Source organism: Rhopalosiphum maidis, chromosome 2 (assembly GCF_003676215.2).
Source record: "Rhopalosiphum maidis isolate BTI-1 chromosome 2, ASM367621v3, whole genome shotgun sequence".
In the NCBI taxonomy this organism is placed as follows: domain Eukaryota; kingdom Metazoa; phylum Arthropoda; class Insecta; order Hemiptera; family Aphididae; genus Rhopalosiphum; species Rhopalosiphum maidis.
This window is the reverse complement of record NC_040878.1, coordinates 4,710,396-4,728,127: the sequence shown is the minus strand read 5'-3', so window position 1 is coordinate 4,728,127 and position 17,732 is coordinate 4,710,396. Positions and strand designations below refer to the sequence as shown.

The window sequence follows — 17,732 nt, the reverse complement described above, 5'->3', positions numbered from 1 at the left end:
AAAAACATCAGATGGCTCAGTGGCACACAATTTAGTACAAAAAAAGAAAAAAGCAAAATATAGGCATTCAAATCACAAAAAAATTGATAAAGTTAAGCTTTAAGAAAAAAAAAACAAAAATAAAATAAAACAATTAATAAGGTGTAGAGAAATATAAAGTGAGTGTAGTTGAAAAAAGTTGCCAAAAGTAGCTTATTACAAAAATGAAAAAACAAAATATAAATACATATGAATCAAAAATAAGTTGCAAATAGTTTAAAGAAACATAACAAAAAAGCAATTAAAAAAAAACACAACGGACGACAGAACGACACAAAAAAAAAAACGAGGATTGAGCGGAGAAGGGTACGAGATGGCGTATTCGATGCAAAATACCGCGAGTTAAAGGCCACTGGTCGCCTCTGCACATTCTCGCAACCAGTCCTACGGGCAAACGACGAGTGTCGCGGGATCGTTTGCTCGGGCGCGCGATGCGTCGACCATTGCGGAGGATGAGGCTCGGCTGCTCAGGCCGCGCCGGAGCGACGGTTAACGGCGATTGCGGTGCTAGTGCGCGATATCGTGCCCTACGACATATACTTAACGTGACCATATTTTTTTTTCTTCAAAGCGGGACACCTGTACATTTTAATAAGAAAATCATATCATTTTGCGAAAAATAACAATTTTTTTCGTCGTAAAGAACGTCAACTAACTCGAGGTACAGTACAGCGCGCGCCAAGGCAACGAAACTACCAAGATAATATTATGTGTAGGTATTCGGCCGTATTCCATTTATCGCCGATTCCCGAAGTTGACGCGGTGGCAGCGACAATAACAATAAGATAGTTATTTTTGTACCATTTTTATCTATGGACTATGGGTTTTAGTGTTTTACGTAATACATATATATATATATATGTATTACGTAGTTATACTATACGACTATACAGTATAATAGTATAAATAATGTATGATTGTGATTTGTGATCAATAAATACTTACCACAAGTCGACTTTTCTTAAAGCGGGACATTTTTGGGTTCTTTGGGGACAGCGGGACACTTAGCTCGAAAGCGGGACGTATGGTCACGTTACATATACTACAATGGCGATGAATGACGATTCTGGCGACCGAAACACGGGACGAGCTTATAAGTCGGCGCTACGGAACCAGCGGCGGGATTCGACCGACGGGATCGCTCCGCACGACGAAAAAGAGAGCCGACGGACTGCGTCACGACGCGCGCCGCAGTCCTGAAACTCTCCTTAGATTTCCTCCAGCAGGATCTCGTCGGCCGCGTCCGGTGATCGCCGCGGTCGGAGTCACACGCGCCGCCGAACCCTGAAACCACGATGAGTTTCCGCGGGTCCGGCGCCGCTGACGTGCGCGTTCCTAACTCCTCTGTGTATAAACTCACCCCGCGAATCCTGAGTGGCCGCCGCCGCCGTAACGAGTCGTCGTCAGTACCGTCGCGCGTCGGGCGGAATCGTTGCCCGTGTCGGTACCGTCACTAGCCACCACGTCGCCGTCGTCCGTCGTTCCGCACGTCCGGAACATGCTCCAAACATATTATACCTATACAAAGATTATAGGTCCGTTTTTCATTCGTGGTTTTTATTTCACGCGTGCTGATTGGTAATAATGTAATATTTTACTGGTTCTTCTAATTATTAATATATTTTTTAACGATTTTCTGCAGCTATTTATTCACAATTGCATTATTTAAATTCGAACGCAGTGAAAATATATTAAAACAATTGAACATTAAATCATTTTAACTTTGAAGAATACATTATATAATACAGGTATCGGTTATTTTTCAATCATTTTGAATATCAGACAAAACTTCGGAGATCTCATAGTTTTTTTGGGCTACTCCTGATTGTGGTCCGTACAAAGTATAAATAATGTATTTTCAATGGTTATTCAAATCAAATAAACATCTCGATTGTGTCTCATGTATTTTAATGTAAATATAATATAGCACATTCACGTGAACTAACAATTTATTTATATATATTTGACACTTTATAATTCTTTTTTATATATGCCTATAATCAATTTGACTATGTATGTATTTAATTATCTACGTTGCACTTGTAATGTATTTCAGTCATTTTTCTATGTATAATATATAATATATCATGTTACAGCGTGTGATACACTTTTGAATTTCAAACGACTGTAAAAGACAATTGTGCTAAGATAATTTTAATATTTAAAAAAATGGTGTAACCTTTTAGACATTTTTCAAAATGTTTTACTTAAATACAAAAAAGTTAAATGTCTTTAAATAGCGTATACAGCTCCAAATGTAAATTTTAAATTTAGTTTTGAAGATGATAATACAATTATTTCGCGAAAATTTCCAGTTTTTACTCACTACCGTTATTAATTTATGAATTAAAACATAAATAACATGAGGATTTCTCCACCGTGCCCAAAAACATTGAATCATGTATATTATATCATATATTTTATTAAAATTATGATTAAATATAATAGTAATTATAGTACTATGTGACATAAACGACGTCGAGAAACACTTTTATAGTTTATGATATAAAGCACAACCCGTTAAAGCTACCGAGAGCAACAAAACATTATAAATACGATAAAATGCAATTTATGGAATCAAAAAAACAGTATTGTATTATGCGAAAATAAAAAGAACGAAGAAAAACATCCGGAGGATCATCGTCGGCGGTCGTACTCATTACAGCGATCGTAACCGTTACGAATGCAAACGGCGAAAAAACCGTACACGTACGGCTTTCAAAAGACGCACATCACGCGAATACGAAAAAAACGGGTTGGAAAAACTCGAGAAAAGTCTTAAAATAATAAAAAAAGTGAAAAATATTCAGTTGGGTAACTAAAGCTTTAGGTGACTATTTTTCAAACGACGAGTGATAAGAAACAACGTATACTCGGTTGCGTTTCAATGCATTCAAGGCGCAATACATGACTTTAAGTAGAGCACTAGAGATGTAGTACCTTTATAGTGCCTTACTTTAAGTCTTGCCATCCCATAGTTACGCCACTGTACATAATATATATTACTATATTAATAATAATAATAATAATACTCTTTAGTGCCTCAGTAATAACTAATAGGTAGGTAATAGACATTATGACATGAGCTTTTTTCTATGCGACCGCAGCGCGTTCTTCATATAGTAAACGAACTATGATATCATAAAATCATTGTTGTCATTATCAATATTAAGACCAATCAGGGGACAGGACGTGAAAACATTAGACTATGTTTATTTGATGATAAATTATAACAATTTAATATAGTTTTTGAGTTTTGTCTTTGTGTCTGACTCTTATGTATGAATATTATTAATTGACCACAGCGAATAATAGTATATTTTCCTGACACAAGAAGAATTAATATCGTTTAAGATGGGATGCGACGGTGGAACTATACCCAAGAGGGACGAGCTAGTACGAACCAAAAAGAAACCCGAACAGGTACGTACTGTACTTCATCAAGAGTTAATTCATAGCGAATGTTTATGTAATACCTTTAATTGTATATATTGTAATAAATGATTTAATGGTCATACACATGGGCTATTATTACCAAATGTCAACGCCACTCCAGTAGAATCGTTACAATTTTTTGTAACCAACTAAGTTAATCCTCAATTTATTAGTATATTAGTATATAGTATGTTTACATTACAAGTACCTAATGCAATACTGTAATAGTGTATAATGCTGTCTATAGATTATAGATATTATACTAAAATATATCAATTTGAATAATAACTAATAAGTTAGGACCATAGAATACGGTTAAAAATTCAAATTCATAGAATTAGTGTAACTTTGTATTTTTTGTACATAAATTGATTGTAGTGCCTTATGTAGTTGGGTCCATATGCTAGAGCAGAAACTTAGATTAGGAAAAAATTAAAGTAGCATACAGAAACAATGACATTTTTACTACATTAAAGGACGGTAATATCAAATGAGCCATTTCCAGATTTTATGCAAATAATATAGCCTTACAATTAAAACAACAAAAGATTGTTACACTAAAATTAAAATTAAATTATTAAAAAAAAATAAAAATAATTAGGGTAAAGGGTTTAGAGCTATTATTAACTTTTTATAGAGGTACATGTCTTAGAAAGAGTTAAAATCCCATAAATTAAAATGTTATCTAATAATATTGGTAAATAAAATGAAATACTTTTTTTTTTCTATTTATAATAAAAGTTATTGTTTGTATCATTTGATTAATATTTTTGTTGTTTTGTTATTAAAATTCTAGAAAGACAAATCATCTATGCAGTTATACCGTTGGCGTAATTGTCACTTGACTCAAGGACCACTTCGACCACCAATAGTCGCTTGTGGTATGGGTCTCTTGTACAATAAAGAATCAGTTTTACAGCATTTAGTAAATAAAACTCCATTTCCTGAAGCTTCAGCACACATTAAAAGCTTAAAAGTATGTTTGGTTTGTCTAATGTATAATGTATATGTAATAATTTAAATTGTATTGATATTTTTGTAGGATATAAAAGCTTTAAAATTGACTCCTAATCCAGCATTCAATGGAAAAGCTCAAAGTGTAGGAGGATATATTGATGATAATTGTTCACCTTATATATGTCCTCTAGTTGGTCTTGAAATGAACGACAGATCAAAATTCTGTTTCTTATGGAAATGTGGATGTGTTATCTCAGAGAGAGGTCTTAAACTCGGTGCTGATAACAAGTGTGTTAATTGTGTAATGGAATATGAAGATGATGATATTGTTATATTAAATCCGACTGAAGAAGATGTAACATTGATGAAAACTAAATTAGCTAAACGCAAAGATAAGATTAAGAGTAAGAAAAATAAAGTCAAACAAGAAGTTGTAGTTAAAGAAGAACCAGTTGATGAAGATGAAAAACCAATTATTCCATCAACCATACCTGTTAAAACAGAAAATATTGATGTTAAAAAGGAAATAAAAAAGGAACAAATAAAGAATGAACAAATAAAGAAAGAACAAATAAAAAGTATAACAATTTTTAAAATAATTTGCTTTTGTTAAAGTTATTTATATTAATTATATTAAATTTGATTTAGGACCAATTTCTAGTGCTGCAGGATCAAGTTCCTCCGTTGCCTCTGCTAACTGTCGCAAATTAGAAGATCCTGTGTATAAAAAAGCAAAACTTGCACACAGCATTTCTAAAGACCAAACTGCAACCAATGTATATAAATCATTATTTACAAGTCACGAGGATGACAAGAATCAAACTCGAGCTCATTGGATTACTTACAATCCGTTCTATAACTAAACATGAAAGCTGTGTTTTATGTTGTGTATTTTTATTTGTATATCATATTTTCCTTTTAAAAAATATTTACTTTTATGATATTCCAATTCTCTTGAAACATTTTTTTAATTTAATAATTCAATTTATTGACTAAAAATAAACATTTAAATGAAAATTTCTTTCTAGTAACCTTATTTTTAAATTATATTACATATTATTAAAAAATAAATATTTAACAATAGGTAATAATAATTACATGTGTTATATTGTTTAAAACATAGAATTAATTTTCATCTCAATATTAGTGTGTTATCATCAAAACATAAATAAATAAAGTTAGTGTTTTCTAGGAATTTAAAATTGAGGTATCGAATCATTTTTTTTATTTAAATAATTTTGTTTATTAAATAATAACTACGTAAATAATATCTTTCAATCACTTTATTTAACAAAATTATTAAGTACAATTTTCTTCAGTTGATCATTATTAAAGAAGAAATTATTAAAAATACAAACAAAACATAAAAATTACATTACTTAAAACTACTGACTAGTGTTAGAAAATATTTTTTTTCTTAAACAATCTACATTGTCAATTATATTTAGTTCTCTTTAGATCTTTTATAGGGCCCTGTGTTTAACAAATCGGACCATCAGAAATGGAAGTCCAAATCCAGTACTGAAAAATACTGCTAGTAGAGCTGTAAATTTATACTTGCTGTTTACATCAAATGGCAAATTAGATCCAGGTCCACCATATGCATGACCATTTCGAGCTGCTGTTGTTGAAAAGTTTCTCATTAGTTGAAGTCCCCTTGAGGCGAACATATTTTGGCTTAGACTCGTACTTTTAAGTGCATAAACGTGTGTTCTGTCGTGCAGGGATGAAATTCTATAGTCTATAAGAAAATGATGATGGAATCCGCTGAGAAAATAAAATTCTAGATAACAGCTGAGACCACAGTGGTACCAATGTTAAAATAATCCCTTAGTATCCCTTTGAACCAAGAACAAGGTTCTCAAACAGCACCAAATAAAAGCGAATGAATGCCATAATTATGTATACAATTTACATTGTAATTAAGTGTATAAAATAATATTTGCATGCTTATTGTTATTAAGTTAATCCAAATAAATTTAAACAACACCTAAAGCCTTAACTTGTATTAGGTTAGGTTTACCTTTATTGTAAAGTAACTTACATTATTGTTTTCCTATGGTTATGTAAAACCTACCAACTATTTATTGATATGGAATATTAACTTCTATCAATACTCTAATGGACATAAATGATGATTTATTTGAACATCAAAAAATCGGGTATGTAATTAAATCTATAAGCTTTAAACACCATAACAATATAGTTGATTTACCACATTTACCTATATCTATTCCAATTATTAATTTATGTTTTTATCTTTAAAATAATATTCAAAGTAAAAATAATAAATGTATAAAATTAACTACCTTATCCCAGTACGAGGTAGCTACCTAATATCGAATAAAAATAAAAATATTATTTGGTTTAATATAAATATTTTCTATATTGCAATTCACATTAATAACAAAAACAGTATTAATGTACTTTTATTGCCTATACAATGCGCCGTTTAACGCTTTATGTTAAAAAAATAAGACTTGTCTGGCTTCGCTAACTAAAAGTAGTAACCTATTCAAGTATTCTACATTCGAAAACCATTCCATGTAGAACTTGGTAACTATTTATTATATGCCAATTACGTTGTTTTGAAAATTATTATAAATGACTCATTAAGTCATAAGAATAAGTATACACGTAGAGTAATTATTCTGAATAATTTACAACCGGTTTCACTCATTTTCTTGAATCGATATCTTTAAAATTCTAAGTACGTAAAATTAACATATATTTGGGGTGGCCAAGCTGCAGTTACGCATGTCACATCTCATTAATGCAAGACTCAAATATTTGAAATATTTGTACTTGACAAAAAATTGAATATACCAAGTTTTTATTTCAAATGAAAATACAAAATGATTACATTATATATTTTTTATGATGATTTTCGAACAAGTATATATCTATCAATTATTCCTAAAACAAATATTATGTTATCTACTATCTATATTATAATTATTACGATGGTATAGAATTATCCAAATGTGGAAATTGAACCAGTAAGTCATGCATTATAACACTGTTCTATTTCATTTCCACCGGCTAATCATAGACCGGATTATTTCGATATGCAAAACCCTGCTGTAGCGAACATTTGTTTGAAACAGTAATTTGAACAACATTCGTGGTCCATCTGACACGTTTCTGCCAAATTTGGAGTGCATCCTACATCGTTCATAACTGTTATTTGACACGGTACCGGGCCTTTTTTCGTAATGTCTACACCCTCGGCCGCCGCGAAAGACATGTCCAACAAATTTTTGCTCGATGTATTCTGGCGGTCGTTGATCCTGACCACGACACTGGCACCCATGATCTCCACGTTGACCTTCGTGTTGAACGGCAACGTCCGGTGAGCGGCAGTCAACTCGTATTCGTCGTATACGTCACCGTTTGCAGTTATTTCGTCTCCTTTGTAATACGCACAAATGCCTTTTTCCCCTGAATTAAAAACACGACAGTACATAATATCATATTTACTATGTTATTTATCTATATTATATTTATTATTTTATTAATAATTAAGTAAAAGCCCAAAGCCTTTACAATAATTAAAAATAGTAGGGATAATTACAAACGTTATCGGTATCTGAACCATCATATTCGGAAAATTTTGGTCTTTTACACACTCCCATTCCCCAACCGGGTTCTTTATAACAATAACCAGAACAACATTCGGTGTTGCTTAAACATGAATTGTTTCCGAGGTGCTTACATCTGATGTGACCGTTAAGACCGAGAGGTTTAGCTGTATATAAACAAAGTAAAATATTATTATATATAATACCAGTGTAATGGTTATACAGTATACACGGATAAGCCTATCAACAATATAACACTATTACATAGCAATTTTTGAATAAAGTATAATTATTATTGATTGTACAGTACAACATTGTGGTGTGATAAAACAAGATATAATAGCGTATATAAACGTATCCAACCTTTGGTTTTTTTATTTAATTACTTCATTGGGTATTACATAGTCGCGCAATTATTGATCGACTTAATCAAAATCAAAACATTATCTAAAAAGGGGGTTAAAGGTTCATTATTCGCCTCTACAGAATTTATAATATATTATTTATATCCATTGTACCTATTGGAGTTTCTATTAGTCGTATTATACTGTACTGAGTATAGGTATCCAAGTTAAGTATGTATTCAATTTCATATGTTTTATACGAACGTTTATGTTAAATACAGGGGCGTATCTAGAGTGGTCGGGCTAAGGATCTCACCTCTCCCCCTCTTCCAGATCATTACATTTTTAAACAAGTTAATTAACGAGAACATCTAAATATAATGAAAAAAAAATTATAATAAAAACACTAGCTATACGAATAATTATTTAATTTTTAGCAGATTGGGGTAAGTGTTAGAGTGATAAAGATAATAAATTGCAGATTTTTTCGTATTAGCATAATAAACACATAGGCAGATCAGATCTAACCTAACATTTTGTCTAGTCGTTCAAAATAAATATGCAAAAATCCTATGCATTAAAGTAAGTCACATATAGGCAATTTTGCATCTATTTATGCAAATCAAATCAATTTCCATACATGTATACATTACGATATAAAATATTTCAATAAAATAATGGCTTTTAATAAAATATATTATATAAATACATAAATTATTAATTGCAATATATTATAAAAAATAAAAACTAGACTAAGCGATAGATGGCTACTAGTTAGTCAATCAAATTGTTGTATATTTTTCAAGATATAAAGATATAAGTTGTAACTCCCGTCTCCCACAGTCCCACCCACTCATCACTCCAAATTTAAAACTCAATTTTTATATATCGAACACTGAAATTAAAACTTATTTTTGAATGGCTTGAAATTATTGTTGTGAAAATATAAATTCGTGTTATCAATTGTAACCAAATGTCCAAATGACGAGATAAGTTTTTATTTTACAGAAATCAGAATCTGGGATATGAATACATATGATAGGAAAATGTTTTTTATAATGTTTGAACACTCTTTAATACTATTTTTTTAAAGGAAAATTAACTATTTTGTTTTAAAAAAAAAGTGCCTGTGAACTTACCTAAAATTATGAGTAAAAGAAATAACTTGGCCCAAATGACTGTAGCTTCCTTCATTTTTGCTTCAGATCTTCCACATTCAAATAATTTTGTCAATCTAGACTGTATCATAAGCAGCACTACAATATAATGAAATAAATATATCGTGAAACAAAAAAATTTTAATTGCCTTAATTTTTATCATATGAACTACAATTATCATTAAATTTGAACTCTGATAAAACCCACTTTTATCGTTGAACCGAACAATAACATATTTAATGACTTAATGTGACCAAAAGACAATATTACGTTTATTTTTATGACATTCCGTGCTTTTAACATACTCAAAGCATATATAGTTACTTACCTATAACCTAATATTTTTAGTTTCTTACAAAATATAAAAATTTAATACGTGAAATGTACTTGAATTGTTTTTTTTTTGTAATGTGGATGTATAAACATATTTTAAAAAACAAATCTTATATACTATACGACATTATGATTTAATATAACTATACAAATGTCTGATATAATAATAAATATAATTAATTTCATTATAATACGAGTACTATTATAATAGTATAACATACTACTCATATTATACTAATACTACTATCTATAATACAATAAAAACAATAGAATGATAATTTAGTTGAATACACACGTTATAATGTAATATTACATAGGTACGGTTAAATAATGTGGCATAATGGAGTTTCATATTTCTAAAAAATAATTTTGGTATCATTAATAGAGGTTGAGGGGGTGGTTGGTCGCGTTAGGTTGCGTAAATAATAAAAATTCTTCATTTTTCACTTTTTAGCCGATACCCGTCATTCTCATTTTACAATGCATAAGTTCCCTGACCTGATCTTTTTACATGAAGTCGTTCGATGGCCTCCTTGATCCTTTAATTTAAGTCCCCATATTGTTGTGTACGGGACTACACAGAGCCGTAGCAATCTTCATTTGCGCTCCTGGCCATTTAATATATTTCCGCCTTTTAAAAATTTTTTACCCCCCCCCCTTCCCCCACGTACTAACGCATATAAAGACATTCGTTATTTCATTTTATTTTTATTAGCTATTATAATAATTATTATATTTAATAAGAAAAAAAACACTGCCAAACTTATAACCTTTTATAATAATTTAAAAAATAATTGTACTTTTAAGCATTTCAAAATTTCACTTTTCGTGCTTTTTTAGTAGCAAATTCATCTATAACATTTTCAAAATTAATGTTTGAAGCCAATTCACGTTCAACTGATATAATACTCATATTCGTCAATTTTTCTTGTGACATTGTAGACCTTAGATAGTTCTTAATAATTTTCAGTTCACTAAAATTTCTTTCTCAAGTGTTTCCTTCATAACTGATAAAAAAAGACTAAATACTAAAATTGGAGTAGTTATCTACCGACTACCACTCATAAATATGAATAAATTTTTGAAGGTCTTTAAAATGTAAAAATAAAATATTTAGAATCCTAATTTTAAATTAAACATGCAGCTATGAGTTAACAATAATAATCGATTTTGAAAATCATTATGTTTATTATTTTGTAAACACTTGTAAATTGTAATATTTTTGTACACAATATACCATAATAAAGTACTATAGCGTAGCTATTCTAGTATAATTATTTTGCCCATATTATAAATAAAATGTATGTTATTAATAATTGGTTTAATATATGGTATATTTTATTCTGGATTTTGCGCACTTTATTTTTTGTTGCGCCCCTGGCCTGAGCCGGTTTCGCTAAGCCCTACGGTTCTGGGACTACATACCTAAATTTGAGATATTTAATCATCTTTCTCAAACCGTCCTTATTTGAAGATATTATTTTTAAAAGTTAACCAAATAAAACCATAGATATTTTATGTGTTTTCAATAAATAAAAAATTTTTATTTCATATCACGTACCTATATAGTTTTTTTTAGTACCTATTTACTTCAAAAATTCGAAATTCATTATACTGCATCTATATAAAGTAAACAGTTTGTTCCAAAACTAAAATAGGTTTGATTTCCATTTTGGCCAAAAATTATTGGGGAACCATTTACCTGATAGTGTACAAATTTATATAGCAAAATAACTGGACAAGGAAAATTGGAGGATTTATCATGCATGACAGGATAGTTTAAAAATTCGATAATTTCCAAGAAGAAAATTAAATGTTAGTATTAATTAATTTTATAAATAGTATTTGTTTTAGTAAAAATAAAAATTGTAATATAATTACATAATATATACAAATATTAACTATCTGAGTAAATTATCGTTTTAATAAAATCACACATATCAATAATATTATAGTAGGTAATTCATTCTTATTATTTTTCAAATATTTTTAAATATCATAATAAAAATACATTATATAGTGCTCGAGTATAATATGTTGAGCGCCCCCAATCGAAAGACATACATTATTGAAAATCGATTGAAAAATTAGATTAGTTAAAGTTGTTGATATATTTTTTGAAAATAATAAGTATTTATTACCTAACAAAAAACTAAAGAAAAACTAATTTTACTAAATTAATTGTATAGTAGTGTGAATTTATTGTTGATAATATGCACAATTAAATCTGCTAATTAATAGAGCTTTCAGTGTAATTTAAAATAAGTTTATTTTTTGAAAACATTATAATTCTAAAATAATTATAGTTTATCTTAATAAAAATATATTATTTTAGTCAATTATATTTTTTTCCTATCCTTAAATATATGATTCAAGTATAATACTTTGTTTTGGTAAAATAACAAAATATTTATTTGTAGGAATCTAATTATAATAATTTATAATAAACAATAATTGAGTAAAAAAAACACTGTAACTAATATTTTAAATAGGTATTTATAAAACTAAATGCAATCAGAGTATAATTTTCACTTTACTTTATACTATATATTATAAAGTATAAACTGGGCATGATTCGGGCGAGGACTTCAATAAAATATCAACATATTTATCGCCTTATCGAACGTTGCTACTATTATACAAATTATTACCCATACTATAAACAAAATTAGCTATTAAATAATAGCTATATATATTATAATAATATATTCTTATTATAAGTCAATAGTAATTTATTATTTTATCTGTCTGCATATGCACCAGAAAATATATTACTAATACGTTTATTCACTGTTTGATTCACGTTGAAATAAGTTGATAATTTGACGTAGTATTAACGAATAAAAGCATAAATGAAATTCGTAAGTAAAAAAAATGAAGAAACCTTCGGTTGTTTTGATTGCGTTGATTTTAATTTTCAATATTTCAGGTAAATACATTTTTATATAGGTATTAAACTCATAGTATAATTAGGATTGAGGAAGGCTTCTGGTCGTATTTGGAGTTATATTTTTTATAAAATTTAGAGTTCACATGGAATATATTGTTAAAGTTATAAGAGCCTAAAGGAATGAGTTTTTGAAATAAATTTGTTTTTATTTTATAACCACAATCTGTACAATGTACATAATAATAAACTACAAAAATTAGTTCCTAAATGTATGAATAGAAAACCCTGCTGAAATGCCCAATTTATATAATATAGAGTTTGTTAAAGATATTAAGAAATTTGGCAATATATGTTATTTGAAAATGATTTAATCAATGCTTTGTAAATGTATTAATGTTTAATAGTCAAAATATCACGTTATGAACGTACTGCGAAAGTATTCTCGCAGTGTTGCCCATTTAAACTGAAAAAAGAAACCATAACGATACTTAGACACTTAGTGAGTAGTGGCATACACATGGGAGTCGAGTCTCCCCTTAAATTTTAAAATGTTGTGTATACACCACTGGCTGATTAATGTGTGTAATATAATTATTGTATGTAGAGATATTGTAAACAAGTATTATTTGCAATATTTTATGTTTTAAAATGTAATTTTCTATTATTGAAAATTTTATTTATTTATTGGAGTAAGAAAATACAATAAACCACACTCAAAGTAAATAGATTAACCACTACAAATTCATAAGTCATAACCTTTGAGTTACGATACGTAATGTTTCTGATAATAATCAAAAATAGTAAATGAAAACATATTATTTAAAATACCTAATTAAAAATGCAAATTGTAATAAATTGTAGCTATCCTTTAAGTTAAAATATTATTAAGTTTGTTATTATCAATTTTAGATATAACCTGCAATGCTTCAGAAACTATATTGTGTACAAATTTAAATGACATTTGTTATTATAACGACGATTGTTGTTCCCAATATTGTTTTAAATCATATTTTTGGTTAAGCGGCGTTTGTGACCAATTATCATTGCGATTTAGTTTTGATTCAAACCCTAGAAGTATATATATTATTATTTATTGTATTTGATCTGTTTTAATTAATCATCATGACTTTATTAAAATTTGGATTTCTTTGTATTATGAATAGATCAAAAAGGAATTTGCGAATTCCACATGCAGACAGATGAAAGTGACATCGATTATTTGAATGATGAATTTGGCGACATAAATGCAGCCCACAATAGTTTGCCTCCATATACACTAATCAAAGTGTCATACGAAACAAGGTCGGTAGTCGTTACAATAAACGATCGCATTCCTAGAACAAATGGAACACTTTTAGATTTATCTAATAAAGCGGCTCTAAAATTACAAATTACAAATGAAGAATTTGTGCCATGTAAAATCGAAAAAGTGATACATCATAATCCTATTCTAAAAATTATTTTATATACTGTACCAATTTTGAGTTTTTTTGTGATTATGATTAATTTATTTTAATGTACCTGATTTACTACTTATCCCTGAACGAAAAATTATTAAAATTAATTATCGATTTTATTTTTAATATGTTATTTTGTTCTGCATTTTTTTTTTAATGTTATATGCGAGCTATTGTGATATTTTGTACGCTTCTACCAAATTTCTATCTATTTCGGTCTATGGCATTATTCATTTATATTTGCTTAACGATAATATCATGATAATCGTGATCATTTTTATCACACAAAAAGTTGGGTAGGTTTTTAACTAATTACTAATTACAATTTAAAATTAGGGTTTTTTTTTATAAAATTTTATAATAGACATAGGTAAAGAAAATAAAATAATTTTACAGAAGACTCAACGAAAACGACATCTCTAAAATCATTACATTCTTAACCAACATTAATCTCATAAACACATTTTAACAATTTACAAATCTTTATCCATAGTCTTTAAGTCTCAATATAATTTGTAAGTTTATAATAGTTAATAATAAAAATAATAATAAAAAAAAAATTGTAGTAGACTTAAAAAACATGTTTATTTTATTTACTTATCTATTATCACTAATGGCATTTATACGAATTTGTTTTAATTCAATAAAATATATACGAATAAATAAACAAACCGACAGAACTCTGATTTTTGTAAAACTATATAAATAATTATTACCTACTTTTAATCAGTAAAATAGAATAAAAATACGATTTGATCCTGTATTAATAAAATAACTTAATCTTATAAATATATTAAATTAAGAAAACAGTAAAAAAACAATTTCTGTTATTTAGCTTTAATTTCTGCAAACTTTTCAATAATATCGTTAGTCCATAGTTTCACACAAATTACATTCAATTTAAATTATGCTAGATGAGAAGGTCGATCTTACAACATTATGGTTCTCGAATATTTTTTTATGATTTTTAACTTGAGTTTTTTTTTATATTGATATTTTTATTCTTTACTACCTATACTGCAAATAGTCAACAATTGAATAATTATATTACTTTAATTGAGTAGTTTTAATACTATAGGTTTAAATAGTTTTTTACTAAATTTGAAAAGATTTTCTACTGTATTTTTATAGTAATTTCCTCACGGTATATTATATAATCTAAAATAGTGTTATTACATCACCTATTTTATTATTTGTATACTTTTTATTCAACGCTAAAAGTTTCTAGCTGCCAATTATCATAATCTATTCAAAGTACTACATTATTTCACCTGTCCAATTTATTGTGCACCATATGCAGATGAAGTCATAGTTACCACTGACTACAGCACTATTCATCCACCTCAAATACAAGAGTCCATCTTTTTTTTCACAACAGTCTCAGAAAAATGACATTTTTGTTTGTCAATGGGCATTTTTTTGGAATTCTATTTTTGCGAATAGTATCAATTGCACAGCATCCTCGAAACCTCAAAAATGAAAATAAAGAAGTGCCCAAAAATAAATTATTCGTGTAAATATTATATTTTAGCTCTCTTTTTTAAATTTCCATCAAAGTGCAAATCTTTCAACATTTATTATTATAGTTTATTTCTGAATTATTTGCGCAATAAAAAAAATAAAATAATTGTAAAAACTTATTTTGGTGCATTTATTGACTTCAACTATATTTTTAAAATCATCAGAAGAGTGCCAAAAGTGACGATTAGATGTCAAATTATTACACCCATTTAGGTATAAAATCACTAAAAAAATATCTTATTTCATCACCAGTAATAAACTCACAATTTAAAAATAACGCATATTTTTTTTGTTTCTACTATAAAATATTTTATAATTTCATCATTGATAAATTTATCAAAAATGTCTATAGCAAATACATTTTAGTATTTATAGAATAATCTGGAGTAGAAAATTCTATGTCGGTCTTTCAATATCGAAATTAGCACTTTTAATCCAGTCTGGATTACATTCAAATTTTTTTTATTTACAATAATCCACTTTTGAAATATGTCAAGTAATACATTAGTTGAACTAAATAGAGTCTCCCCGTGAAGTTGAGTAGAGTTTTGAGGTTAATCATTATTGTAGTCTAATTCTATCTTATAACTGTTTGATAGACTTATTTTTTGGTTATAACAGACGAGATGTGAGATTGTCGACAATAGTATGAATAATAATAATAATAATGACTATAGGCCAGTTACAACTGTGTGACTGGCTCGCTCCTATTATCATCACCCGAATCTGCGTCTATGTCAATAATATTATGTGGTTCTGATGGCTCAATGAAAATATCCCCCACTGCATCTGCATTGAAAAGAATATAAATCGCTTTGAAGTATTCCGTATGAGCATAATCGCCTAACGTTGCCAAATAGCAACACAATAATTCAATCGTGCATAATAAATTTAATTTTTTTATAATTTTTTTTTATTATTTTTTTTTATTATTTACAAGAATATATTATATAATGTGTCTAAGTAAAAAAAAACATGATAAACGCATATGATATATAATATGATAAAAATTTACTTACTCGAAAGCGATTTCAAAGTTTGCACAAACAACGTGAGCAGTACAAATAAAACATTACAATACCTCGCAATTGCTGACAATATTATTAAATATCGATAATGGTATTTAATTTACACGCATTTAACTACACGAATCATCATTATTGCGATAAATATAATTTCAAACTTACAAAAAATGTCTAAATATAGGTCTATTTCAGCTGTCAAATAACAACGCACAACGCTAATAGGTTAAAAATTAATGGACACAATTTCTTCTTATAAGCATTTGAAATACAAATGTTGATCAAATTTGTCAAAATCATAAAAATGTTTACGGTAAATTGTATTTATTATTTATTTCACGCATCACGCTTAATAAAATTTACAGAGTTGGAACTCAAATTACTGTTTTTACTGTTTTACGGTGTTTACGAGTACAGAAATTTCGAGTAATATCTTATATAATATATAAGTTAGTAAAATACGATATAAATATTAAAATATCTATTATATCATAATAATTAACCACTAATAATATAATAAATATTAAATGCAATATTATCGAAAAAATTATAATCAACTACCGTAATACTAAAAGTAAAGTATATATTATTGTATTAAGTGTATATACATAATGTATTACTTGTTGTTTTTAAATATATGTATATGTATTAGACTGACAAACTGTTTCTACTCATAATCGTTTTTCGAATACAATAATTCATTATTAAATTCAAATTTAACACACCCATAATAGTGACACACTGGACACCTTGTATATAGAAGAGTGGTACCCACTTGCTTTTTTTTGTGTCTGAAGACATTTTTATAGTAGAAAAAATTCTTCGATTTTCAACTTTAATGATGGTTTTTTGTAGCATATTGGGTCTATTTTATATTTTTTATAGTTATTTTATCCCTTTTTTATTTAATCAGTTCTATTCATGTAATTTAATTATTATTGTATTGAGTATTCTCGCGCAGTATTAAAGTTAACCACTGGTGGAACAGATTTTCT

At 28.1% G+C, this 17,732-nt stretch overlaps 3 protein-coding genes and 1 pseudogene across 3 annotated transcripts; 2 read left to right on the top strand and 2 right to left on the bottom strand.

The window, feature by feature from the left end:
* Positions 1-3,240: 3,240 nt before the first annotated feature.
* On the top strand, positions 3,241-5,411 carry LOC113553688 (protein RTF2 homolog). Its single transcript, XM_026957156.1, has 4 exons — positions 3,241-3,462; positions 4,271-4,450; positions 4,517-5,009; positions 5,080-5,411. The coding sequence occupies exons 1-4, from the start codon at positions 3,394-3,396 to the stop codon at positions 5,292-5,294; spliced, it is 957 nt and encodes a 318-aa protein (XP_026812957.1). The 5' UTR covers positions 3,241-3,393; the 3' UTR covers positions 5,295-5,411.
* A 238-nt stretch (positions 5,412-5,649) lies between these two features.
* LOC113554491 lies at positions 5,650-6,204 on the bottom strand (annotated as a pseudogene).
* Positions 6,205-7,290: 1,086 nt separating this feature from the next.
* Positions 7,291-16,753, bottom strand: LOC113554489 (endolytic peptidoglycan transglycosylase RlpA-like). Its single transcript, XM_026958371.1, has 4 exons — positions 16,735-16,753; positions 9,496-9,612; positions 8,006-8,179; positions 7,291-7,872 (listed from the first exon to the last, which is right to left on the bottom strand). Coding segments are annotated over exons 1-4 (675 nt in total). The 5' UTR covers positions 16,736-16,753; the 3' UTR covers positions 7,291-7,489.
* On the top strand, positions 12,646-14,643 carry LOC113554490. The gene is made up of 3 exons (XM_026958372.1): positions 12,646-12,776; positions 13,647-13,811; positions 13,901-14,643. The coding sequence occupies exons 1-3, from the start codon at positions 12,722-12,724 to the stop codon at positions 14,251-14,253; spliced, it is 573 nt and encodes a 190-aa protein (XP_026814173.1). The 5' UTR covers positions 12,646-12,721; the 3' UTR covers positions 14,254-14,643.
* Positions 16,754-17,732: the final 979 nt, after the last annotated feature.

Excerpts from the sequence above, each read along its gene's own strand:
- LOC113553688 (XM_026957156.1), top strand. The coding sequence starts at position 3,394 with ATGGGATGCGACGGTGGAACTATACCCAAGAGGGACGAGCTAGTACGA. Across the intron at positions 4,451-4,516 it reads CACACATTAAAAGCTTAAAA|GATATAAAAGCTTTAAAATT; the intron begins GTATGTTTGGTT and ends ATATTTTTGTAG. Across the intron at positions 5,010-5,079 it reads AAAGAAAGAACAAATAAAAA|GACCAATTTCTAGTGCTGCA; the intron begins GTATAACAATTT and ends AATTTGATTTAG.
- LOC113554489 (XM_026958371.1), bottom strand. Across the intron at positions 8,180-9,495 it reads TCTTTTACTCATAATTTTAG|CTAAACCTCTCGGTCTTAAC; the intron begins GTAAGTTCACAG and ends GTTTATATACAG. Across the intron at positions 7,873-8,005 it reads TTCAGATACCGATAACGTTT|GGGAAAAAGGCATTTGTGCG; the intron begins GTAATTATCCCT and ends TTTTTAATTCAG.
- LOC113554490 (XM_026958372.1), top strand. The coding sequence starts at position 12,722 with ATGAAGAAACCTTCGGTTGTTTTGATTGCGTTGATTTTAATTTTCAAT. Across the intron at positions 12,777-13,646 it reads TTTAATTTTCAATATTTCAG|ATATAACCTGCAATGCTTCA; the intron begins GTAAATACATTT and ends TATCAATTTTAG. Across the intron at positions 13,812-13,900 it reads TTTTGATTCAAACCCTAGAA|ATCAAAAAGGAATTTGCGAA; the intron begins GTATATATATTA and ends TATTATGAATAG.